The 26,858-nt window shown below is 41.6% G+C and overlaps 1 protein-coding gene, 1 long non-coding RNA gene and 1 pseudogene across 2 annotated transcripts; 2 read left to right on the top strand and 1 right to left on the bottom strand.

Annotated features, from left to right (window-relative positions):
• The first annotated feature begins 617 nt into the window (after window positions 1-617).
• On the top strand, window positions 618-21,999 carry LOC124378612. Its single transcript, XM_046838343.1, has 3 exons — window positions 618-731; window positions 6,757-6,892; window positions 21,147-21,999. Exons 1-3 carry the CDS (start codon window positions 618-620, stop codon window positions 21,710-21,712), a joined length of 816 nt encoding a protein of 271 aa, XP_046694299.1. The 3' UTR covers window positions 21,713-21,999.
• On the top strand, window positions 10,386-17,650 carry LOC124378252. Its single transcript, XR_006924188.1, has 2 exons — window positions 10,386-10,624; window positions 17,582-17,650. It is a non-coding gene; the product is annotated as an uncharacterized LOC124378252 (long non-coding RNA).
• Window positions 12,235-13,828, bottom strand: LOC124378251 (annotated as a pseudogene).
• Window positions 22,000-26,858: the final 4,859 nt, after the last annotated feature.

Raw genomic sequence — 26,858 nt, 5'->3', positions numbered from 1 at the left:
GCTCTACAGTATGCAGGACCCACTGAGACATGTCTGGCAGGCTGTCCAGGCTGCCAGATTCTCCCTTAAGGGTATTAGTCTCTCGAAACTGACCTCCTGTGTGTCCAGAGGGGGGACAATGCCCAGACTCGGCTCTAGAAATGAGACCTTCTGGTCCGCAATGATGCCAAGTGAAACTGAAGGGAGCTTTGTAGGCTGGCCGTGCCCTGAAGCACATTTTGTGGCAGGGTTAACAAACCAGGTCCCCGAAGGAGCCGGGGGGAAACGGGCACAGAGAAAAGATCCCCACAGCAGGTTGGCTTGGTATGCCTGCAGTACCAACATGGTGTGCAGAGATCCAGCGGCCTGACCTGCTAAGGCGTAAGCTTTACCCAACAGCGACGAGGAACTACGCAGGGGTTTGGTCGGTAATGTTGGGGATTTTGGGGAAGATGCCACACCTGGGGAGAGATAGCATGCTAGCATCTTTTCAACCCATGACATGACACCATAGCCATAATCCCTAAGCCCCAAGACGATGGTATAACCGCGGTCTGGGGGCTGAAGGACACCTCGGTGTGCGGGTCAGGAAAGATTGGCAAGCCCTGACGGGGAGGCTGTGACGCTGGTAGCAAAAAATGCTCATCGAGCTTGCCCGAGGGAGGGGCTTTATGCTCACCGGCCGGCCAAGCTATATCAAGCTTTTGAAAGGCACGTGTCACAACCTCCAGCAGCTCCTTGCTAACGGGTTTGTAAGAGCCTGAAACAACAGCTTAAGCCGGCTTCTCTCCAGGTGCGCTTTATACTTCCTGGTTGTGACGTCACTCCGCCAGTGACAGCCTGTCTTCAATTTTGACTAATTAGACTCATTACTCAGAGCATGAACAACGCAGTCGCATTCCCAAAGCGTTCCGACGCAGCTCGAGTTCCTAAAAGGGATCTGGGCTTTATAGCACAGTTGCCAAACAGAAGCCTCTTTTCAATGCAAGACACATGAAGACTGAATATTTGGTTTTTGCTTTGTCAATGTAAAGCATGGAGTGTAGACCCATGTGAAAAGAAATTAATGCATTTCAGCAAAAGGCTGCAACAGAACAAAATGTATATTGTATGTATATGTCCGAATATTTTCTGAATGTACTGTGTATGTCCAAAACTTGAGCATTAGGGGAACACCCTATATTATATAACATATTGCAACATATTTTTTTAAGCAAATATAAACTGAAATTAAATAACACAGTTGCTCTCACAGTACTAATTTTGCATAATGTATCTTGATTAAACTAAAAGAAAACTTTAGATCTGGGCATTCATGTTGATGTTAATTTGCATGTATAATATAGCAGATTACTGTTGCAAACGAAGTACAACCCTTCATGGCAAAGGCATTTCTTAAGGCAGTGGACTTTTTCCCACACTGCAAAAATTGTTCAAGAATAATATATAGTCTTCAATATTCCATAAATAGAAGATGTTTGAAACAACCAGAAGTCTTATAGCTGGCTGTGCAAGCAAGTTGTAATCTAAATAATATAAACCAACTAGGTACATTTTGTTACTCTCTGAAAAAAAGACAGCATATAAATATATTGCAACATATTTTTTCAAGCAAATATAAACTGAAATTAAATAACATAGTTGCTCTCACAGTACTAATTTTGCATAATGTATCTTGGTTAAACTGAAAGAAAACTTTAGATCTGGGCATTCATGTTGATGTTAATTTGCATGTACCATATAGCAGATTACTGTTGCAAACTAAGTACAACCCTTCATGGCAAAGGCATTTCTTAAGGCAGTGGACTTTTTCCCACACTGCAAAAATTGTTCAAGAATAATATATAGTCTTCAATATTCCATAAATGGAAGATGTTTAAAACAACCAGAAGTCTTATAGCTGGCTGTGCAAGCAAGTTGAGCAATAAGAGAAAAATGGCCTTTGTAAGAAAGGTTACCAATAACCTCATTGCCAGGTTAGCAATGCACATCCACTTGGCTGTCCACATATTAAAGAAATCTTGATGCATAAGAAAAGACTACCTTCTACTATTTTTACTATTAATATAGTCTAGTTCTGATACTCAAATGACCACTGCAGGCTCTTTTCAACATTCAGTCGTTTGATGTACAAGGCTATCAGCTTATAGTAAATCTTGACTTAAAACTTTTATATAAATTTTACTGTCATATTGTATCTCTGAGACAAAGCCATCTTCATGTCCCCCCACAGGATTCCCTATAGGATTTAGGGCTGAGATTTGGCTGGGTCATTCCAAAACTGTTAGGTGTAAAGTTCTGTGGTCAGACTTTCCTAAAGCTGATCATCTAGGAAAATTGAGCAATCATGGGTGAAGGTGCTTAAAAAGAGAGGTTACAAATAACACAATTATAAATTTTTCTGAGCTCCAAGGATCATGTGTGGTGATTGAAGAAACTTGCAGAAAGTTTACACCAACAATCTGAGCTTCTTGGCACAGTTGCCAAAAAGAACCCTCTCTTTAATGCAAGATACATGAAAACATGTTTGAAATTAGCAAATTTAAAATATTTGCTTTTTGCTTTGTCATACCAAGGCACAAATTGTATGCTGAGCCCAGGTTAAATATCACTGCAACACTACACCTATATGGGTTTTATGACATGGCCAAACGAAAGCATCTTTACAGTGTAAGAAAGATAAATGTTGCAAATTCACATACTAGAAAAAAAATAAAATTTGTCATTATGAGTGTAAGATATCCATGATCACTAGTCCTAGATGAGGTTGACCCAGAACTGCTGTATGCTTCTAGAATAAACTTTTTGTGTATGTTTCTGTTGACCATACCCTGAACTATCCTTTTGTGGCATGATGTGTTACTTCGCTCGTACACACAAAGTGGTTCCTTTGTTTCTGTTTTAGGCTTATCTTTTGCAGGCCCAACATGACCTTGTGGGATTGTCTCACACAAACACACTCACACACACACACACTCACACACACACTCACACACACACACACACACACACACACACACACACACACACACACACACACACACACACACACACACACACACACACCAGGCAGCCCTCCCTTTTTCTCTCCATCTCTCTGGAAGTATATCTTCATGTGTGTAACAATAAACTTTGGAACTTTTCCGACTTGTGTGTTTCATTGAGACTTCCCCGTATACGTAGGAGAGCAGAGATCGAGACGGAAATGCTGAATTAAGGGTTATCCTGTCCAGGGGACAGAAGGCAATCCTGCCCAAGCAGCAGAGGATAAAACATTCCTTACAATGAGTAAAGATTTGTGTATTAGAGTAATAAAAAATATTTTACAGCAATTTATCATTAGGCTGCAAGATTACTAAATGTGAAAATGTGCTCTGAATACATAACCAAAAATTGTTTTGTTGGAAAGATGATCTGAACCATTCAATGTTAAGGGCTGCAATGCTGTTTTTCCCTTTTAAGTTTTCTTTTTTATTTGTTTGGGTAATTTCAACTGAAGGCAATCAGTTCTCTTGTTTCCTATATAAAATTAAGCCTGATACAATATTGATTTTGCATATTGTATCAGGCTTAATTTTATATAGGAAACAAGAGATATTACAATGTTCTCAGAACATAAAGTACACAGTGTCTGTAAATGAAGCAGGCTTAAAGTTTCATTGGCATGAAAAATTAAGACATGCTGCCAACCACCAATTTATGTTCTGTGACTGTTGAGCACCTTAAATCCTGTATTAGATATGATTTAAATGTTCCTCTACCAAAACTTCAGCAACTGGTCTTCTCAGGTGGTATTTAAATTTTCCCAAACATTTTTAGAATTGGGGTTGTATGCAAGTATCATATTCGTATCAAACATGATGTAAATTAACCTGTGATGAAAATGAGCAAATTGTGTTGGAGAATGCCAAACTTATAAGAACTTTTAAGTTGCTTTCGCCTAATCTATGGGACTTCTATTAAGCATGGTTTTAATAGTAAAGAAGTCAGAAGGAATCTGATAATGAAAGGTCCCCAGGCCAACCACAATGACACTACTGCCACATGGAGTTGTCTGAGAGACAAGAGAGAGAGATCTAAATATTACCCAGCTACCCCATGGGGTGGGAGGGGAGAATTCTTTGGATTGTTGTAAATTCTCAGATCTCTTATTAGGAACTAGTCAATTTTCAGAAAAACTGTCAGGTTTATGATAGTTTTATATGGAGAGCCTCAGAGAGTCCATTTAAAATAAAAAAAATGTGACTTGTCTGCAAAACTGGGTGGCATACCCTGTCACCGTGTGGTTGCCTTGCTAGAGGGTTAGTAGTTGCTTAGCAGTGGTGGACAGTAACAAAGTAAATCTAATGTGTTATTGTACTTAAGTAGCTTTTTTGCATATCTGTACTTTACTTAAGTATTTCCATTTGGGAAGACTTTTACTTCAACTTCATTACATTTAAAAGTCAAATCTCTTACTCACATTTTACTCAACTACATTTTGTGAAATCAGTCATTCCTTTTTATTTATGAGTGGATAAAACCTTAACTGGCCAAGCCACCAATCAGGGTAGAGCTTCTTTTCATTGTCGCTGGGTGGTATCTACTTAGTTCAATAGCAAGCAGAACATATGGAGAGGAATAAATGATGGAAGAAACTCCTGATTCTAACTTTGCACAATTTTTTTTAGTAGGTTTAGGGTTTTGGGCTCATGATAATTTGAATAGATATTAATCAACGTTGTACTTATTAATATCATTATACTAATAGACCTGTGTGCTAAGGATAACAATAGAGGCTTTTCATATAAACTGAGTTGATTTAGCAAGAACAAATAGCGATAATATATTGCTACTTAAGTACATTTGAAGGCAAATACTTTTTTTTTTTACTTAAGTGAATGTTTAAAGGGAGTACTTTTACCTTTACTGGAGTAATATTTTACCTAGTTTATCTCTACTTTAAGTCTAGTACATGGTTTTTGTACTTCGCCCACCATTATTGCTTAGACACCTTGTAACCACTGATGGGATGATAGAAGACTACCTTAAATTAATTTCCAAAGGAAGAATATCTGTGACAGAAGGGAGTTTTCAGGCTGTCATACTGTCGAGAAAAATATTTTAATCAACCATATCTAGCGTGTGTTATAATCAAACTAATATTATCAAACTAAATTAACCTAATTAACTTAATAAAGCAATATAGAACTTATTAGATATAATAGAAGTAGTCTGACAAAACCTATTTGATCTATATGTTAATCAAACCTTTAGTTACATCAAGTATTAATAATAATAATTGGGTATTTACATGTGTGAGTAGGATAGAATCTGACTGAATGTTATGAGTGTATAGAATAGGCAAAGAAGGACAGGAAACAAACTTGAGGGAGATTAAGCATCTTTATTGAAATAGCAAGGCGTACGGGCTTCAGCAGCTGCAGGAGACATGTAGGAGTAGCTAGGCCCAAGGCCGGGTGAAGACACAGAAGCATGGGCAGGAGACATGAAAGAGCGGCTTGGCCCGAAGCCAGGTGAAGGCACAGGAGCACGGTGACTTGGCAAAGCAACAGGCCAGTGTGAAGGATAGGGAGAAAACTGTGGTGTAGTGTCAGGAAGTAGGAGCATCCGTGACGGCTGTTGAGCTCAGGAGAAGTCTGTGTGCTCTTGTCACGCGTGAAGTGCTCTGCACAATGCGAGGAGGCAGGAAGGCATCCTCAGGGACACTTGGGCTGGAAAGATGTTCAAGAAAATGAGTAAGCTCAGCGGCAAGTAAGGAGAGCTGAAACTGGCGAAATTGTCGGCGAAGAATGCCCAACTGAGTCGTTCTGGGAGGCAAACGTGGTGGAGCTGAGCAAAAGAGACCAACAGAGATAAGATATTAGACAGGGTCAAATCACGGTGACGACGGGCATAAGCAAAAGATAACACTCATGCAAGAAAAAAGATTCTACACACAGTGTAACATTCAGTTCAGAATGCACAATTAAAATATAACCTAGGCGCATACAACTATTAATTAAAAGTATTATAATCAAGCACAGTATACAAACAATGCTATAACTCAATTAAATGAAAGTAGAATAGCAAAACAGCATTATAAAAGAATAAAGCATAACACTTACCCATTGCAAATGCAGGAGGACAAAATAGGCCGCAAAAGGTTGTTCACACTTGAGAGACTGAAGAACGTATGGTTGAATCCAGAGAGAAATAAGGGCTTTATACTCACTCATATTTTTTTTATGTATAAAATTATGGGCCGAATATAAGGGAAATTGGAAAAAACAGGAACTCCAAATATGGTGTTATTTGGAAGAATGAACACCAAGGCCAAAGATAAGGGAATTGACAAGGATAGGCAAGATCCGAGACATAAGGGACTTGGCAGAAGAAGGCAGACATAAGGGAATTGACAAGGATAGGCAAAGGGGACAAGGAACGGCAAGAAGGCAGACATAAGGGAATTTCTCAAGGCCAAAGAATTTGAAAAATAGAAAAGACACGGTGGCTACAGGGTATAAATACAAGCGAAACGAACAGTCAGTGTACTTCCTCACTATGGCGTGCTCTATCATTTGTTGATGTGCTGTTCATTTTGATGTGAAGTACCCACCTTCTACTGAGCTCTTTGGAACGTGCATGGAAATAAAGAAGTTTTGCTTTTACTCATCCAGGACTGAGGATCCTTCATTGGCGGTTTGTGTCTATTATATTTGTGTTTTTTCTAGAATTGGCTGGGCATTATTGGGAATCCTCTGAGCAAAGAAATCCACCCTCGATGTGTCGCCTCAGAGACGGGCTCTGAGTTCCGACATATTTATTGGCGTAACGTGGGGCCCTGAAGGTCAGCACAAAGGTCGAAAACCTGAACAGGGGACCGAGCATCCTGTGGGCTACAGCCGCTGGAAACAAAAATTCAGAGAAAAAAGGTAAGCAGACACCTGTTATACTCAAAGTCTGTGATTAGTAACTGTATGCCTATGAGGTTGTCGGCCCCGGGGAGGGTATAGACTGCTGGCCTAGGGCCAAAGAACTATCGGGTGGAAAATTAGTGTTGGATGAGTATAAGCAAAAGTAAAGACATAAGTTGTGAGGTGGAGAGTCACTGCGTATAGAGACGCAGGGTGGGACCCACGTGAATAAAGTTGTGAGGTGGAGAGTCACTGCGTATAGAGACGCAGGGTGGGACCCACGTGAAACTACGGCTAATTGTTTGTACCTTAGTCTGTCGGACTTTCCATATGGTCTAATTAGGTTGCAGACTAAGCAGACCGAAATCGTGTAAACCCAAAAGTGAAGTCTTGGTGATTCGGGTGCAAGTCCCGATGTGAGAAGACAACACTTCTCATATGGTCTAAAAACAGGAAAGATACCATAGGTCTTTACTAGGGGATCCAGATTCGTAACCTGGTGTGGAAAGGGTACATTTAAAAGGTCGTGAGTTGTCAGTATAAGAGTAAAGGGCTCGGAGAGTCACCGTTACGAGTACGGGTGGGACCGAGGATATTGAGATTATTGAGATGAAGTGATGGCCATGTGTACATGTACGGTAAAAAGAGAAACGTTGTAACTGCAGTTGTGTAAGTGTTGTTGTCATATTGTTCGTGAAAAGCGTGTTTTTGTAAAAACCGGATTTATAGTTGTGTTTTCTGTATGTTGATGTTTTGTCTATGAATTTATATGTATGCCTGTGTTTGTATTGTTGCTTGCTGTTTGCTTACGCTGCTTGGGATGATGCTGAGTTTGTGAGTATACTCATATTATTTGCATATCTGTACTATTGATAAAATAGCATGGTATATACGCGCACACATTAGAAGCACAGGAGAGCTGCGCGTGGACGAGGGACGGAGCAGAAAAGGAGGGGGCGCGGGCACGCGCGTATAGACACGGAGCGCACGAAGGGGGGTGCGCATGCGCATAGGCGCACGGAGTATAGCACACACATAGTGTTCGCTCGCTGACACACACACACATACATGCATACACTCGGACATACACAGTGCGAATAAACGAATAAATCAAATAGAGAAAATATAGCAAGATAAATGTATGGATTTGATAGACATAGAGATAGAGACGAACGGACTTAGAACTCATTTTGGGATGAAAGAACATATAAAGATAGAAACGGTATAGAGAGGAGGCAGACAGAGAAGTAGATACAAGACAAATTGTGGGCTATTACACGATTACATGGCATAGAGGTGTTACTCCAGATATTCCCAGAGGAAAACTGGTATGAAAAATAAAAGCGTCTGAAACCTCAACTGTTAAGCCCAGTATTGCGCACCCTAGTGAAAGCCCCTAAACCTAGTAAAGCCGTGATACACCTGTTTGATTTCATAGCAGACCCACACAACGAAGACGAGGAACCATTGATAGAATTAAATGCAGAAGTACCTGAACAATCTAATTATTGCTCAGGACTGACGGCAACTGTTGTAGTAGAACCTAAAGAGGTTTTGTGGGAAAGAGGTGTAGCCACCTCGATTCTAATCGATAAAATCAACTCGTTAAGTGGACAAAGCCGAAAGAATCCAACACGACCTTGTAAGACAGTGAGACGGATAAACGTCCATCTAAAGTGGTCTGCTCAAAATAGAAACCCAGGCCACCGTGAGAAGCACACAGAGCGAGACAGGGGTGCATCATGAGCAAGGAGGAATCCCCAATCACACCTGTAGATGTGATAATTATAAGGCATAAAGGGGCTGAAAAGGAGATCAAAAAATACATGAAAAATGGAAAAACCTGACAACTGGGATTTGCAATGGCCAGAAGAGGAACATTTAACAAAGAAAAGTGTGATGTAATGAAGACCAGAATAAGAAATTGGGGAGAAATAAAAAAAGAGAAGAAGGAAAAGACAAAACGGAAATTAGACATCATTGAATGGTTTGAGCATGAGGGGGAGATGTTAAAAGTGCACAAAGAAAAGACAGAGAAGGGAACAGGAAGTAAGGAGGGAAAAGGGTCAGAAAAGGCCTCAGCCCCACCATTGGAGGAGTTTGAGGAACAGAAGAAAGCACCACCATATGCTGAAGTAAAGAAGCCAAAGGTGATTAGCTTCTACCCAGTACTAGGAAAGAGAGAGTATCACGACATACAACTAGACATAACAGGAGGACGCATTGAAGGGAGGATGGAATTACTAGCTTCAGACAACAAAATGAACAAAGGAAGAGCAAGACAAACAAACAGTGTTATTTCAGAATCTTGAAGGAGAAGAGGGAGATAATGAAGAAAGCGGCAATGAAGGGAGATATGATTATGAACATGATTATGACTTAGATATCCCACCTGAAGAATGGGAAAGAAAGCGAGAGGAACTAGAACCACCTGAGCATGACCAGAATCAAAGACATCGCCAGAAAAAGCAAAAAACAGAGGCAAGAAAGGTGTGAAAGCACCCCTAAAGTACAAGAAAGATTATGATCGCTGGACATTTGGAGTGAAAAGAAATGACGTATGGAATGCACTTGATCTGCATACCCAACTCAATCTGATCTAACCAAGGTGGAAAACCTGAAAATGGACGAAAAAGAAGGAGCTGCGGCCTTCATTCTTAAGTTACAGAAAGCATGGGCTGAAGAGATGGGGTCAGCATGGGATGAGACAACGGCTAACCTCACATTATTCAAAATAATTTTGAAGAGGGCGCCCAAGTGAAGTACAAGAACAGCTTGAATCAGTTGTGGGACTTAATGCACTGCCCTGGGCAGCTTTCCAGGCAAATGTCACACATGCTGTGGAAATGCACAGGAAAAGAAGGAAGCAAGTAAACAAGCAGCAGAAGATTTAATAACATTGCTGCACAAAGCACAGCTCGGAGAGATAGCACGGAGCAAACAAGAAAATCAAGAGAAACGCAAAGAAGAGAAAAGTTCAGCTAAACAAGCAGCAGTCATGATGATACCAACAAATGCACAGCAGGATCCAGCTAGTCAAACCATATCAGATCAAGGAAATCAGCAACTAATGCCTGTGGGACAACCAATAATGACCTATCCAATGTATCAACAATATCCACCACAAAACAGAGGGTGGGGGCAAGGGCAAGGAAGAGGCAGAGGAAGAGGAGGAATGTTTCAACCAAGAAATTATCAACCACCGAGAGGAGGAAGATGCTGGAACTGTCAAGATCCCAATCACATGATGAGAAACTGCCCCTATCCAATAAGACAACAGCAAGGAAACCAGCAACAAAATCAAAGCTGGCAAGACCCCGCGAAATTGGGCAGGACCATGGATGGGCCAGAATCAGCAGAATCAACAAACTCGGGACCACCTCAAGGTAACATGTGAAGATGCCCAGAGAAGCCAGAGGGGGAGCTGGTACAGTGCCCCACCTCACTGTACCCTGCACAAGAACCAACCATAATGGTGGATGTGAATAACCAGCTCAGACATCGTTTTGATTGACACAGGAGCAACATTTACAAGCATTGGAAAAGAAGGCTCTAAGCTCCCCCTCTCACGCAAAGCAGTAAAGACAGTAGGCTTCTCGGGTAAAACTCAAACTTTGCATTTCACAGAGCCACAAGACATAACAGTAGAAGGAATCACAATACAAGCACCATTGTTGTATTCCCCAATACCCCAACAAATCTATTAGGCAGAGATGTACTGTGTAAGCTAGGAGCAAAAATCTTCTGTGGTTGTAAGGCGGGGAACCACCCACTGGTCCAACGACGGTTTCCAGAGGCGTGGCGAAGGATTCTCGCGCGTTCTAATCTTTCCTTTCACATTAGATAATACGATTTGGATTAATGTATTACTTCATTTTGTTATTGACCTTTATCTGACTCCATTTAGATAAAACAATAAATATTTGCATAGGTTGTTATTTTACTAATAGTATAATTTTGATGGATGTTTGTCTAGTTATTCTGATTAAGCTCTGGCATTACACTCGTTCATTCGGTTCACACAGTCGCACAAGATCCTAGTATGGGCCCTATAATTAACATACTGGTCAACGGTCATAAGCGAATCAGTATTGGTCGCTGCCAGAGGTTGGACTATATGCTTGCGGCCGCTCTCTGCGTGCTCAACTTTAAACATACTTTATTTAGTCCCCTTAGAGGTGACACTTAATTATTACAATAATTATTTCTAACCACAGATAATGAATAGAATAATATTGAAATAATCAGAGGTTGAGGCTGACCCTATTTAGAGTGATTAGAAATGTTACTCTAAACGGAAATACATATTGTTAGCCTCCACGCTTCTAAGTACACTTAAACTAACGCCAAGTGCTAGTCGATCTCTAAAATCCTCAGTTGATGTGTTATTCACTATCTAACTGGGATTTAGGCCGATCCTAGCCTGATTTCCAGTCCTTACGGTAACTGCGGATGCAACGTTATTACTTGCAGTGTCAACATTTACCGAGCAACACAGAATAAAATTAAACATAACAATTTATTAACCAGGTAAGAAAATCACAATTCAAAGCCAATTTATAGTTCAATTAAAATAAAACATAAATACAAACCAATAGTATTTACATTTAAACAGGAAATATAAACCTTTCATACCTGGTACGAGACTACACACAGTAATCGTGCGGGATATCTGTTTACAGATTCCCTGAATTGTTGGTCAGTTCTCCTTAAATACCCAGATAGAGTAAGCATTATGTAAACATTATTTAGTCATGGAAGTTTGCATTGATTGGTTCTTACAGACCTGTGGGAGGCACCTCGCCTGTATACATCTGTAGTGGGCACGCCTTGTATAGAGTTATGTTTTCTTTAACTTTATTAAAACCTTTTTATTATTTGTTCTATTGCTGTGGGAATGGGACCTGTGTACCAGTCGCGATAAACCTTTGTAAAGAAATGAAACATGAACATTTTCTGTCGTTATTTACATGTGATATGACCTTTCTTACACATAATCATCCGTGTGCTGTAGAATGTTCTGTGTTGAGGATGTAACAGGAAAAGGAGGGGAAGAGGGTCAGACACTTGTCTGCAGATCCACCATTTGTATGGAGATGTGGTGGTCAAGACCAAGGGTAGCTCTCCGGGGAGCCTACTGTATTCCAGGAAATGTTCTGGTTCTCGAAAGGGGGTTGCGGGTCGTTAGTCCCCTGCCGTGAGTCCTGGAGGAAAACGTGTTAGGGCCCACATCCTGGCCCACACCCCTCTCGGGCATCCATGCTGTGTTCTCGGGGGCGGGCCGACCTTTTGGTCAGGATCAAGCAAAGTCTTACAGTTTCCCACTTGGCCCGTGGGCGAATTTGAATAGGGTACCTGCGGGGTCAGACAAAGCAATTTATTTATTTATTTTTTAGAGTCTTTGGAACACGGGTATCTGCAGTGGGCTGAGGGCAAGGGCAGCGTGTGTGGATTCGTGTGTAGATCGTATGAGGTGTCTGAAGTAACAGCACTGGAGCATGGTGAAGGTGAAGATCAGGGCACTGCCAATGGCACATCCTCGAACATCCAGTCCCACCAGGTGTAGGTGTACTGTGCTGACTGAGTGGATGAACTGGATAAAAGTTGTGCCGTCTGTCGTGCCAGGTTGGTTTCAACCTGTGCTTGGTTTAGGTGGTATTCAGTTTGCAGGTTCAGTCTTTGTGTCAGGTCCATCGCGTCAACCACAGCTTGGGTGCCTTGCTCATAGAAAGTGTCATCCCACCATGGTGAGGTCTCTGTGTCCAGTGGCATTCTTCCTAAAATGTTGACTTGGCCCATTGAAAGTCCTCTGTCACTTCCAAACAGAACGAGTGATTAGCAGAGCAGGTCAGTCCTCCGTAGGTAAAGGAATTCATTTCACTGACAACGCACCACTGTGTGTGAGACACCTGGACAACATCAGAATAACCATGCAGTGACTGAACATTAATAAGTTTGGTGTTGTTGGGAGAGAAAGGTTGCAAAGTGTTACATGTACAGATAACATAATTGTGTGTTTCATGGCAACATGTGCGACTGGTAAACAAGGTCTCAGTACCCTTTTGTGTCATGTATCCAGTGAGGTGATCCCATTTAATTACCTGATCCTTCACTACCACGCCAATCGAGCGTATGGTAGTGGAATTTGGAAAACCTGATCTGGGTGTATCAAAGGAAAACTGACGAAAAATCCAATACATCCATTACATTCATTTCCTGTAAACATCATTATGGTGGATAGTAACTCAGAATATCTTACATTTTCATTTTCCTGATTCATACCACCTATGTAGATCTAAGATGTCTATGAGGTCATTCAAAACATGTCTAGGCGTTTTGTACAGGCGAAGATCTAGGATTTCTTGTCTAGCAGCAGTGAATAGATCTTGTGCATATGTCCTACAGGCTAAGTCACGTTCAATGGTACGGGTTTGATTGAATAATGTGGCTGATCGCAAGAAGCGCCTGCGCTCGGATCGAACCGCTTTTATGATATTTTCATTGCTATTTGTGATATGTTGAAAACCAGTGGCCACCTGGTTCGCAAACCATGTTGAGAATTGTGATTGTTTGGTAATTTTGTAGTTGTTAGCAATGGAATTAACTGAGCCGAAGAGACCTGCTATGTTTCCGAGCAGGTCTCGTTTTGAGCGCAGGTGAGATTTGCACGGCAAGTCTGTTTTGTAGTCATAAATTAAATCATCGATTCGTGACTGTAGCCATGCATAGGTCTTATCATTGTAATCACAGTGATTGATATAAGCAGATAGGATGTTGGAAATATTGTATGATACATGTGTCATCACTAGATTCACATCATGAAATAATGTCTTGTTAATATTCCCTTTAATCAGTCCACCAGGAGGAATAGGATATAGTTTTGGACATTCCTTTGGTTTGCTATATCCACAAGTGGTTAAATTAAAACAATGTTTCATTATCCATGAGCAATTCTGTGGCCGGTGTAATTATCTGGGTCATTGACACATTTTCCCATAATACATGCCTTCTCTCCGGCTAGTCCAGACAAAGGCTTCAGGTTGATTGTTATGAGGTACATATGAAGTTATATCAAATTTATATTCGGTATAACTCATATGCGTAGTGTTGATTGTTTCAGTGTGTGTACACCTATATATTGCGGGTTCTAAATTTTTGGTTAAATAACAGATTTTAGGATCTAATCCATTGTTGATTTTTTCATAGAGAGTGCGCATACTCCCAATTTTTGCTCCTGGTTCTGCTTTAAGTTGATACCAGGCCGTTATGTTGTGAAAAGATGTGCGTGCCGGTGTGTCACCTGAAATGTTTACTATAGGGAGATGGTCGGAGCCTACTTTACAGCAAATTTTAGTTGCGCAATTTGGTTCCGGTACTACTCCGGGAGGCCACGTGACTAGTTCTCTGGTTGAAAGTGTACTGAAAAATGTGGATGACCTCTTAGTGTATTTCCATACCCATCTCCCACATTCCAGTGTGTGTGTGAGTGAAACCCTTTGACCCAGCTTGATGCAAGTGGGTCCAGAAACTTTCCTCTCGTCCGGTCTCCATGGAATTGCTGCAGTCAACCTAGGAGATGAAACAGAGAGAAACTTTAATAATTATTGATTAGCAGAACCTTTGAAGATTTTGCACTGGGACATGTGGTACCATTTCAACTTCCCCTTGACACTTATGGCCACACAGCTATTGCATAAAGCTTTTATCTCATGTGGTCCATGCCATCTGGGTGTGAATGGACCCTGTTTTATAAACACCCGAATCATGATCATGTCACCCTCGGTAAATTTGATCTCAGAAGTTGGGTTAAATTGTGCATCATTCATTAGGTCAGACTGTTGCTGTTTTAAGGTGGTTTGTGTTTGTAACACTGCCAGTCTTTGTTGTAATTGTGTTAGTACAGTCTGTTGTTTTGCAAGCACAAGGGGTCCCAGATCTGCTGGGGTGATTTCTGGGTCTATGGGTAGTTTCATGACTCTGCCTGTCATGAGTTCAAACGGGCTGATGCCTGTGGCTTTGGATGGGGTTGCTCGCAAGACTGTCAGAACTGTTGGCAGTGCATCAGTCCACCTGTTTTGATGTTGCATTATTTGTTTGAGATGCTTTCTTTTATCGAACGATTTGCCCGTTCCACCATACCTGAGCTCTGCGGCCTGTATGGAACGTGAAATCTTTGTTTGATATGTAGCATTTCACATATGTGTTTCATTATCTGACCTGTGAAGTGTGTTCCTTGGTCAGACTCGATCTGAGTTGGTGTTCCCCAGATTGGCAGGATTTGATTTGCCATTACTCGTGCCACGGTGCGTGCGCTGTTGTCGCGAGTTGGAATTGCGTCTACCCATTTAGAGAATTTATCAATTATGACGAGACAATAGCGATATCCCCCCTTGGCAGTGGGTAATGGACCAATAAATTCTAGCTGTAAGAATTCCCATGGTCCTTTGGGTGGTTCTGGGCGACACAAGTTTGTACGTCCAGTTTTACCATGGTTGATGGTGGCACATATGAGACATGTGTCGCACCATCTCTCAATGTCTGATGCCATTTTTGGCCACCAGAAGTTTTTCTGTATCAGCTGTTGTGTTTTGGGAGCTGATACATGTGCATAATCATGGTATAATTTAATCACTGGTTTCTGGAGGGCCTCTGGGATGATGTATTTCCCATCTCTGAGTTTATATTTAGATTTTGTTTCCAGTTTATGGCCCGTGGCAAAATACCAGGATACGTTTTAATTATTGCTCTATGTGAGATTTAGTCCCTATTCTTTTAACAGAACAAGGGTGTTTTTTAGCTTTAACGTGGCTGTTTCTATGAGTTCCTCCTCTATACTGCTTCTATAATGTCCCTGAGAATCCATGTTTCCTCTAAATTCTTATGCCCCACCGGATTTCTACGGTCTCCGGTCTAACAATGGGCATACCGGCCCGTTCTAATTTATGTGTCTATATTGGGTGTGCAAAACTTTCCCTCAACACTTCTAATAGGCAAAAAGGAAGGAACTTACCATAGCAGCTGTAGGCAGAGAAGGAGAAGATCAAACCTCATATCTTCTGTGGGAATCCAAACTGAGTAGTTGCGTCGGAAAGATGTCACTCGCCTGTGCAGGTAGAGATCACGTCGAGGTCACCAACTTTGTAGGCGGGGAACCACCCACTGGTCCAACGACGGTTTCCAGAGGCGTGGCGAAGGATTCTCGCGTTCTAATCTTTCCTTTCACATTAGATAATAAGATTTGGATTAATGTATTATTCATTTTTGTTATTGACCTTTATCTGACTCCATTTAGATAAAACAATAAATATTTGCATAGGTTGTTATTTTACTAATAGTATAATTTTGATGGATGTTTGTCTAGTTATTCTGATTAAGCTCTGGCATTACACTCGTTCATTCGGTTCACACAGTCGCACAAGATCCTAGTATGGGCCCTATAATTAACATACTGGTCAACGGTCATAAGCGAATCAGTATTGGTCGCTGCCAGAGGTTGGACTATATGTAGCGGCCGCTCTCTGCGTGCTCAACTTTAAACATACTTTATTTAGTCCCCTTAGAGGTGACACTTAATTATTACAATAATTATTTCTAACCACAGATAATGAATAGAATAATATTGAAATAATCAGAGGTTGAGGCTGACCCTATTTAGAGTGATTAGAAATGTTACTCTAAACGGAAATACATATTGTTAGCCTCCACGCTTCTAAGTACACTTAAACTAACGCCAAGTGCTAGTCGTATCTCTAAAATCCTCAGTTGATGTGTTATTCACTATCTAACTGGGATTTAGGCCGATCCTAGCCTGATTTCCAGTCCTTACGGTAACTGCGGATGCAACGTTATTACTTGCAGTGTCAACATTTACCGAGCAACACAGAATAAAATTAAACATAACAATTTATTAACCAGGTAAGAAAATCACAATTCAAAGCCAATTTATAGTTCAATTAAAATAAAACATAAATACAAACCAATAGTATTTACATTTAAACAGGAAATATAAACCTTTCATACCTGGTACGAGACTACACACAGTAATCGTGCGGGATATCTGTTTACAGATTCCCTGAATTGTTGGTCAGTTCTCCTTAAATACCCAGATAGAGTAAGCATTATGTAAACATTATTTAGTCATGGAAGTTTGCATTGATTGGTTCTTACAGACCTGTGGGAGGCACCTCGCCTGTATACATCTGTAGTGGGCACGCCTTGTATAGAGTTATGTTTTCTTTAACTTTATTAAAACCTTTTTTTATTATTTGTTCTATTGCTGTGGGAATGGGACCTGTGTACCAGTCGCGATAAACCTTTGTAAAGAAATGAAACATGAACATTTTCTGTCGTTATTTACATGTGATATGACCTTTCTTACACATAATCATCCGTGTGCTGTAGAATGTTCTGTGTTGAGGATGTAACAGGAAAAGGAGGGAAGAGGGTCAGACACTTGTCTGCAGATCCACCATTTGTATGGAGATGTGGTGGTCAAGACCAAGGGTAGCTCTCCGGGGAGCCTACTGTATTCCAGGAAATGTTCTGGTTCTCGAAAGGGGGGTTGCGGGGTCGTTAGTCCCCTGCCGTGAGTCCTGGAGGAAAACGTGTTAGGGCCCACATCCTGGCCCACACCCCTCTCGGGCATCCATGCTGTGTTCTCGGGGGCGGGCCGACCTTTTGGTCAGGATCAAGCAAAAGTCTTACAGGACCTACAGGAGTGTGGGTCGAACTTCCTGAAATCCTAGCTCAACAGTGTGTGATGGTAGAAAGAAAAATAGAACAACAAACACTGGATAAAGTCTATTGGCTGGAACTCGACGGGACATCCTCAGAAATTCACAAGCTATATGACCACTGGAAAATATGGTTTACAAACATGCGTCCAGACTGTGAAGAAACCAGAAAACCATGGCATTGCACAATAAGGTACGATGAGGGGGGACAAGATGAAGAATATGAGACTTTGTGGGGAGAACATGTAGAAGGGAACCAGTACAGTCTCAAAGCAGAGAACATGATCCTTGGTCCCCAAGGGATAGCTGCAACAGTACAACTACCAGACCACATTGCACAGTGGTATTCAGTCGAGAACTCTGTTCCACATGTCTCCCTAATGATCGGGCAAAATTTTAAATCAAAAGACTTAGGGCCAATGGTCAGAGAAGCAAGCCAGATAACTGAATGGATACCAGTGGTAGAAAATATGAGCATGACATTAGACAGGAAATATCTCAGAATAAAACTAACAGCTGAAGACAGTGTGGTAGCTCACACTATTTTGATCAACAGACAGATGCAAGTGAGAACACAAGTAGGACAGGTAGGACAATGGCAACAGAAGGAAGAACAGGCTGAACTAGAAGAAGAACAGGTACTGAAACAAATTCCGGAAAAGCTATGGACTAAACATCAGACAGATGTAGGGTTAGTTAAGTCATCAGGGTTGGAGAAAATTCAATTAAAACCCAATGTGCAGTTACCTTACCAGAAGCAATACCAATTGTCGCAACAAGCGATAGAAGGATAAGACCAACCATTGAAGGACTAGTTGAAGCAGGAGTGTTAATTCCAACAAACAGCCCTTGCAACACCCCATTTTTCCGGTCAGAAAACCAAATTCAGACAAGTGGAGATTGGTCCATGATTTAAGACCAATAAATCGTGTGGTGGTAGCAGAAAATCCTGTAGTACCCGATCCACACACACTGTTAACAAACATCCCTGAAGGGACTAAATGTTACACGGTGATTGATTTATGCTCAGCATTTTTTAGTGTACCTCTGCATCCTGAGTCTCAGTTTCTGTTTGCATTCACATACGGGGGAAAACAATACACCTACACGCGTCTGCCACAAGGGTATTGTGAAAGTCCATCAATTTTAACCAGGTGTTAGCACGAGATCTGGCAGATCTAGACATTCAAAGCAGTTTGCTTCAAAATGTGGATGACCTACTGATTTGTAGTCAAACTAAAGAACAGTGCATGAAGGACTCGTTAAAGGTCCTGGAAACCCTAGCTCATAATGGACACAAGGTCAGTAAGGAAAAATTGCAATTCTGCCAACAAAAGGTAGAATATTTGGGTAGAGTGCTCAAGGCACTACACGCAAAATCTCGCCCTCTCATGTAGAGGCAATTCAGAAAACACCACAACCTCAAACAGTGCAACATATGTTGTCATTCCTGGGTTTAGCAGGTTTTAGCAGACCGTGGATTTGTGACTTTGCGTTGAAAACACAACCTCTCAGAGACATGATGAAAGCAGCTGATCAGACAAAGTCTAGCGCACGTGTAGTCTGGACAGAGGAAGAAAAAAAGGCTTTTGAAACAATCAAAAGTGATCTAAAATCTGCCCCAGCACTAGCCTGTCCAGACTACACAAAACCATTTCACCTCTATGTGTCAGAAAGGCGAGGTTTTGCATCAGCCATTTTAGCACAACAGCAACAGAGCATGGGAAAGAAGCCAATTGCATACTATAGTACGGCTCTTGACAATGTGGAAAAAGGCATGCCACCTTGTTACAGAGGATTGGCAGCCGCAGCATTTGCCTATCGAAAAGCATCAACAATCACGATGGGTCATCCAGTGACCCTGTACACTTCTCATGCATTACATGCTCTGCTGACAAGTCAAAAGTTTGTGATCACGAATGCACGAAAGACAGGGTATGATGTCATCCTGTCTGCACCAGAACTAACAATTGAGAGGTGCCTCACAATCAATCCAGCTGATCGAGTGGTCTTATCAGATGAGGGAATTCCCCATGAGTGCACTACAGAAGCAGAGAAATTTCTAAAAGCTAGAGATGACCTAGAGAACCAACCATTGCAAAATGCCCAAATTGTTTTGTCTGTGGACGGTTCTTGCTATCGTGCGAATGATGGCAATAAAGCAGGATATGCTGTGGTCATGCACAATGAGGAAGATGACTCGTTTGAGTACTAGCTAGTGTAAGTGTACCACAACCTTGTTCTGCCCAATTGGCAGAAATAAAAGCGTTAACAGCAGCATGTAGGCTGGGAGCAGGAGGAAGGTGTACTATTTACACTGATTCAACATATGCACATGGGGTATGTCACACATTTGGACCCATCTGGGAACAAAGGGGTTTCCAGAGAGCTGATGGATCATCCATTTTACATGGTCCTGCAATTTCGGATTTGCTCAAAGCAATGATGCTTCCAAAGGCATTAGCCATTGTGAAGTGTAAAGCCCACAAATCTGATGGAGATATGGTCAGTAGAGGTAATGCGGCAGCAGATGAGGCAGCTAAAAGTGCAGCAGTAGAAAAAGACTGTGTGAAAGTGATGATGGTACAAGATGAAGAACATGAGGAAGTGCGAGGGCAGGTAACAGAGGAAGATCTTGGGGAATATCAGGATGTAGCAAGTGGAGAGGAGAAAGAGATGGAAAAACGAGGGCAGTACAAGACCCCAACACAGGGTTATGGAGAAGTATTGATGGAGTGTGGGTAGCACCATTAGCTCTTTACCAAGCTCATTACTGAAGCACATGGGGTAGATCACTGTAATCTTTGGGAGACCATAGACACAATCCGAAGGAATTGGTGGTCGCCATATCTGGCCAGTATGGTGGACAAATTCCTGAGGTCCTGTGAGCTATGTGCAGCACGAAATGTCAGGAAACATTTCACAGCACCAATCAGCCACATTCCTGAACCAAGGGGACCATTTCGACATTTGATGATGGACTTTGTGGACATGGCAGATAGGAAGGAAGGGAAAATATACATCTTGGTAGTAATAGATCGTTTTAGCAGATGGGTAGAGGCAACAGCTACTGCCAAGAATGACGCAAAGACTGTAGCTAAGTTTTTGATCAGGGAAGTGATTCCAAGGTTTGGGATACCTGACAAGCTGAGCTCTGACAATGGACCACATTTTGTAAATAATGTGATCAAAGCATTTGCAGAAGCTTTGTGTATCAAGCAAAGAATGGGGTGTGTTTACCATCCACAGTCACAAGGAATGGTTGAGAGAGCAAATGGAGTGTTGAAGGAGAAAATAGCAAAAATTTGTGCTAGCACAGATCTGAATTGGGTACAGGCTCTCCCACTGGCATTGATGAAAATGCGCTCTCAAACAAATCGCAACACACACCTGAAACCACATGAGTTGCTGACAGGACGACCCATGCCAGTTGCTTTTACACAAGGACCTTACACAGGCTCCTCACTTGAACAACTTGAAGCAGACATGTCTAGTTATTGCAAACATCTGACGCAAATACACAGAACTTTATATTTACAGGTCCGTGAAGCCACACACGGGGCACAGGTTGATGAGCCACTACAGCAGGTGCAACCAGGTGACTACGTGTATATCAAAGTGTTCAAAAGGAAACACTGGAGTGAGCCACGCCGTGAAGGCCCATTCAAGGTGGTACTAGCAACTCCTACCGCAGTCAAGGTTGAAGGTAAGGAATACTGGTATCATCTTAACCATTGTTGCAGAGCTGCGGTGAAAGGACCAGAGTGGAGGAAATCTCGGGCTGAGTTGGCACGCTGCGCCCACTCTGATGACTCAGAAGACGACGACGACGGCGCAGGCCCAGCACAGGACAGAGGACCAGCATACAGGACACGTGCCAAAACCACACAACCACGGCCAGTTGAAGGAGAACCGAGGCCAGGTTGTTCGTATCAGGTTGATTCACGACCACCACATGACACACTAGACTCTGACAAACTAGAAGAGACTGTGCAGAGACTACTAGGCAACGAAGAAAACACTGTCACTCCACCTGAACAGTTTGACACTCTTAATCTACAAGATCTAGTAGACTTAGATATCGATCTACCTGTGGAACCATGATGAAAAATTCCTAAAGTCCAAACGGACTCTCACCAACAGACACTGGGCAGTACTCGTTATGGCTTTAGCAGTATGGTTCATTTGCCCTTACATTTTCATTAACCGTAATTTACATCGTCCAGCAGATATATCAGTCCCTTTGTCCAACATTTCCCTAAATAACTATTCCCAACCCGCACAATGTCCACAAATAGATACAAAAGGTCTAAACCACTAGGGTCTCTAGGTCACCTTGCTAAAACTAGTCTCACTTCAGAACAGGCTGCAAAGGTTTCGGTACATATGGCCAGAAAGCGTGCTTGCAGAACAGTTCCGTGTGCATTGGGCGTTTTAAATAACACCAAGGTCCTACCATCCTTTCCAGTAACTGCACAACATATGTTTATAACATATACTATATCCCTTTTTCATCCCTGCAACTCTACAGAGATAAAAAACACTCCTGAATACGAGATGAGACTTGAGGCTCGAATGACTGACACGGATAAAGAAACAGACATTATAGTGGTCACTGGAGTACCCCACAGAGTTATACCTCGCATATTAGGCACCCGCAGTTGTATTGATATTACGCTTTTATGGTATTTCGGTTTTCCCCAAGTAGGGATCCCGCATGGCACGTTTGAAAGAACCTCAGTAGAATCTCTAGCGTATGGGGATGTTTTGTATAAAATTCTAGTATATGTCCCTAACTGGCAGGAAGGGATGAACTTACCTAGAATACAATTTAGTTTCAGATACAAGAACCCCAACTATCCCTCTAACCCAAAAGCCCCGACCTGTTTCAGATGCGCGGAAAGAATCAATGTAACATCAGTAAAGCAATATGCTGAAACTACAAACATTCAGCCAAACCTTAACCTGTACAGACAATGGATGGTGGATTCGGGGCATGCAGCAGTGCCCCACTCTACGTGCATTGTATGTGACAGAAGATCTCGGCGTCCACCTCGTGTTATGCCGACAGTAGGGTTAGAGGCATGTGACAAAGCACCTTATGACACCACTCATCTTTGTCCAGCTATATGTTTTTTGGGTTCAGCTGCTGTTGATTATGGTGCCAACTGGATGCACTCACGTAGTGCTGCACACCAAACATATCCTTTTACTAATATCCTTTGTATTATGTATACAGATGTATATCTGTCTAGCCATCTATCTATCTGTGCCTGATTACTGATCTTGATACTAATAACATACCGTGGAGGTTTACTTCTATATTTCCCACTTTCATGGCAAATGCTTTAAGTCGTTGCTTGTCCAAATTATGTTGTATGAACCATGTTGTTGTTGTGAGTTCTTCATGTTGTGTGCAGGAACATGGCGCTGGTGAACCCAGGTGGCTACAGCCGAATCTGCGACTGTTTCCTGGTGTGTGTGCATTCGCAGAAACATGTTATGAGGGATATCGCTTCGCCTTCGACACATTCAGGGGTCCCTGTGAGGCGTGTGCAGCCCTAACCTATGACCATCAGACACATTGCTTGTGGTGCCAAGGCGGTGACGACTGTCCTTTGGGTGACCGGTGCCATGATGGACCCCATGAGTGGTTCGGTTTTCCTCCACAGAGGATGAGTTTGCTTGGGAAACAGATGAGGACCAGCGTAGACCAGTGACCGCCATTTTGCGCCATGCTAACATGTTTTCTCCGGAGGGAACGTGGTTAGACTCCATTCAGAACTCTGTCTATAATCTTCCTGGTGGACTCCAGATGGTCACCCGAGTCTTCACAATACGTTGCAATCTCCTGGCTGAGTCATTTGGGGTTCTTTCCTTCTCAACAAGAGCCCGAAACACCCATAGTTTCCTGCTTACGACCTTCGTCATGCAACGCACTACTGTAACGTACTACACCATTACCTTAGGAGGCTATGTTCTATGGACAACGGAACCAGCAACACATCGGGATTGGCACTGTCGCCCTATCCTGATTCACAGATATCGCACATTATGCGGACTACATTGTTTAATTTCAATTTTCATTTTGTTTATGTGTCTCATATTTAACTGCATGTACACCCACGACTAAGGATGACCTTGGTGGTGATTCCACGGTCGCGCCACTGGCGGGCAGGTGGGAATTTTCCTGGCATGTTTGTCTACAGGGTTTTTCGCCCACTCCTAGTTCATCGATGTTGTGGTTTGGCGCACCCATTAGTGTGAGGGTGGGAGTAATGTCGATCTTATAATGTTGCATTGTCGATCTTATAATGTTGCATTGTCGATCTTAATCATTTTGCTTTTATTTCTTTTACTTTTGTTTTGCTTTATTATTCTTTTCAACACACGAGTGCCTGGTAAAGTGCTAGTAACCTCTTCCAGGGCTCCAACAAGACCCCTTGCGATACGCAAAGTATCTGGGTCAGAAGAAAACTACATATGCCAAAGAAGTCAAAGACTTTTACTTTGTTCTACTGCTGTATTACATGACATGTATGATTGAGAAATGGTTATAAGTGGTTATAAGCGGAATGTGAGACTATAAAGTCTCAGAGGGGGGAGTAATGTCGAGAAAAATATTTTAATCAACCATATCTAGCGTGTGTTATAATCAAACTAATATTATCAAACTAAATTAACCTAATTAACTTAATAAAGCAATATAGAACTTATTAGATATAATAGAAGTAGTCTGACAAAACCTATTTGATCTATATGTTAATCAAACCTTTAGTTACATCAAGTATTAATAATAATAATAGGGTATTTACATGTGTGAGTAGGATAGAATCTGACTGAATGTTATGAGTGTATAGAATAGGCAAAGAAGGACAGGAAACAAACTTGAGGGAGATTAAGCATCTTTATTGAAATAGCAAGGCGTACGGGCTTCAGCAGCTGCAGGAGACATGTAGGAGTAGCTAGGCCCAAGGCCGGGTGAAGACACAGAAGCATGGGCAGGAGACATGAAAGAGCGGCTTGGCCCAAGCCAGGTGAAGGCACAGGAGCACGGTGACTTGGCAAAGCAACAGGCCAGTGTGAAGGATAGGGAGAAAACTGTGGTGTAGTGTCAGGAAGTAGGAGCATCCGTGACGGCTGTTGAGCTCAGGAGAAGTCTGTGTGCTCTTGTCACGCGTAGAAGTGCTCTGCACAATGCGAGGAGGCAGGAAGGCATCCTCAGGGACACTTGGGCTGGAAAGATGTTCAAGAAAATGAGTAAGCTCAGCGGCAAGTAAGGAGAGCTGAAACTGGCGAAATTGTCGTGAAGAATGCCCAACTGAGTCGTTCTGGGAGGCAAACGTGGTGGAGCTGAGCAAAGAGACCAACAGAGATAAGATATTAGACAGGGTCAAATCACGGTGACGACGGGCATAAGCAAAAGATAACACTCATGCAAGAAAAAAGATTCTACACACAGTGTAACATTCAGTTCAGAATGCACAATTAAAATATAACCTAGGCGCATACAACTATTAATTAAAAGTATTATAATCAAGCACAGTATACAAACAATGCTATAACTCAATTAAATGAAAGTAGAATAGCAAAACAGCATTATAAAAGAATAAAGCATAACACTTACCCATTGCAAATGCAGGAGGACAAAATAGGCCGCAAAAAGGTTGTTCACACTTGAGAGACTGAAGAACGTATGGTTGAATCCAGAGAGAAATAAGGGCTTTATACTCACTCATATTTTTTATGTATAAAATTATGGGCCGAATATAAGGAAATTGGAAAAACAGGAACTCCAAATATGGTGTTATTTGGAAGAATGAACACCAAGGCCAAAGATAAGGGGAATTGACAAGGATAGGCAAGATCCGAGACATAAGGGGACTTGGCAGAAGAAGGCAGACATAAGGGAATTGACAAGGATAGGCAAAGGGGACAAGGAACGGCAAGAAGGCAGACATAAGGGAATTTCTCAAGGCCAAAGAATTTGAAAAAATAGAAAAGACACGGTGGCTACAGGGTATAAATACAAGCGCGAAACGAACAGTCAGTGTACTTCCTCACTATGGCGTGCTCTATCATTTGTTGATGTGCTGTTCATTTTGATGTGAAGTACCCACCTTCTACTGAGCTCTTTGGAACGTGCATGGAAATAAAGAAGTTTTGCTTTTACTCATCCAGGACTGAGGATCCTTCATTGGCGGTTTGTGTCTATTATATTTGTGTTTTTTCTAGAATTGGCTGGGCATTATTGGGAATCCTCTGAGCAAAGAAATCCACCCTCGATGTGTCGCCTCAGAGACGGGCTCTGAGTTCCGACAATACCCTGAGCCCAATTAAAAAGATACCTTCCATTGAGGGTCAAGCATCCCTAACAATGAATCAAAATTTAAAAACTAACTGAGAATATAAATGTCACATTTTATGGTGACTATGAGCTTGAGGAAAACCCCCCCACATACACAGAATAAGGCAGAAAATATACGGTTAGGTTAGGGGTAAGGGTTCGGGTTATATTGTAATAAATGTGTGCCTCTAGTGAACAAAGTGTCCTTAAATAACAGGGTGAATATATTTATTGTATTTTGATTGAAAGGAACCACTGAAGATCTTAATAGTGAGTAGTTTACTGAATATAAAGCAATAAAAACAAGTATAAAATCTCCTGCCTAAATGTTGAGTAATAGTGCTTGAAGATTAAAAAACAACAACACAATAACAAACTAGAAAAAAACAATACAGCGTCTTTGAAACTGTGAAGGCACCAAAAATACTTTTAAATGAAATACATTACATAAAAAGAAAAAAGAGGCAAATTCGTGTTTTTGAACCACGAAATGCCATGGGATTAGGCAGAAAACCTCATAAATTATTTTCTTTGAAGTTTCATAATAAACGTGTCCTGTTACTTTATGGGATAACATAATAACCATCCCATTTGCAAAACAGGGTGGATCACACAAATTGTCACCCGAAGACATTATTAGATTATTTACTAATTTGTATAATAAAATCGACAAAGGAAACAAGTCTCTAAAACAGTATAAATAGAGGAACACTGCATAGAAGAATAGAACAACACAGCTGGTCTCAACAGATCTCGAAAGGTCTCGTTTACTCATAAGGTCTTGTATATATATATATATATATATATATATATATATATATATATATTTTTTTTTATATCTAAGTAGCTCTATCAATCTTTAATCTTTCTATTTATATTCATATTTTAAATGTTTATTTATAT

This window comes from Silurus meridionalis, chromosome 24 (assembly GCF_014805685.1).
Source record: "Silurus meridionalis isolate SWU-2019-XX chromosome 24, ASM1480568v1, whole genome shotgun sequence".
In the NCBI taxonomy this organism is placed as follows: Eukaryota; Metazoa; Chordata; class Actinopteri; order Siluriformes; family Siluridae; genus Silurus; species Silurus meridionalis.
The sequence above is the reverse complement of the archived record's forward strand: the minus strand, read 5'-3'. Positions and strand labels throughout refer to the sequence as shown.

Coding starts and splice junctions, on each gene's coding strand:
- LOC124378612 (XM_046838343.1), top strand. CDS start 618: ATGCTCATCGAGCTTGCCCGAGGGAGGGGCTTTATGCTCACCGGCCGG. Junction 732..6,756: donor AGCTCCTTGCTAACGGGTTT/GTAAGAGCCTGA, acceptor GTGTCGCCTCAG/AGACGGGCTCTGAGTTCCGA. Junction 6,893..21,146: donor ACAAAAATTCAGAGAAAAAA/GGTAAGCAGACA, acceptor CTTTATATTTAC/AGGTCCGTGAAGCCACACAC.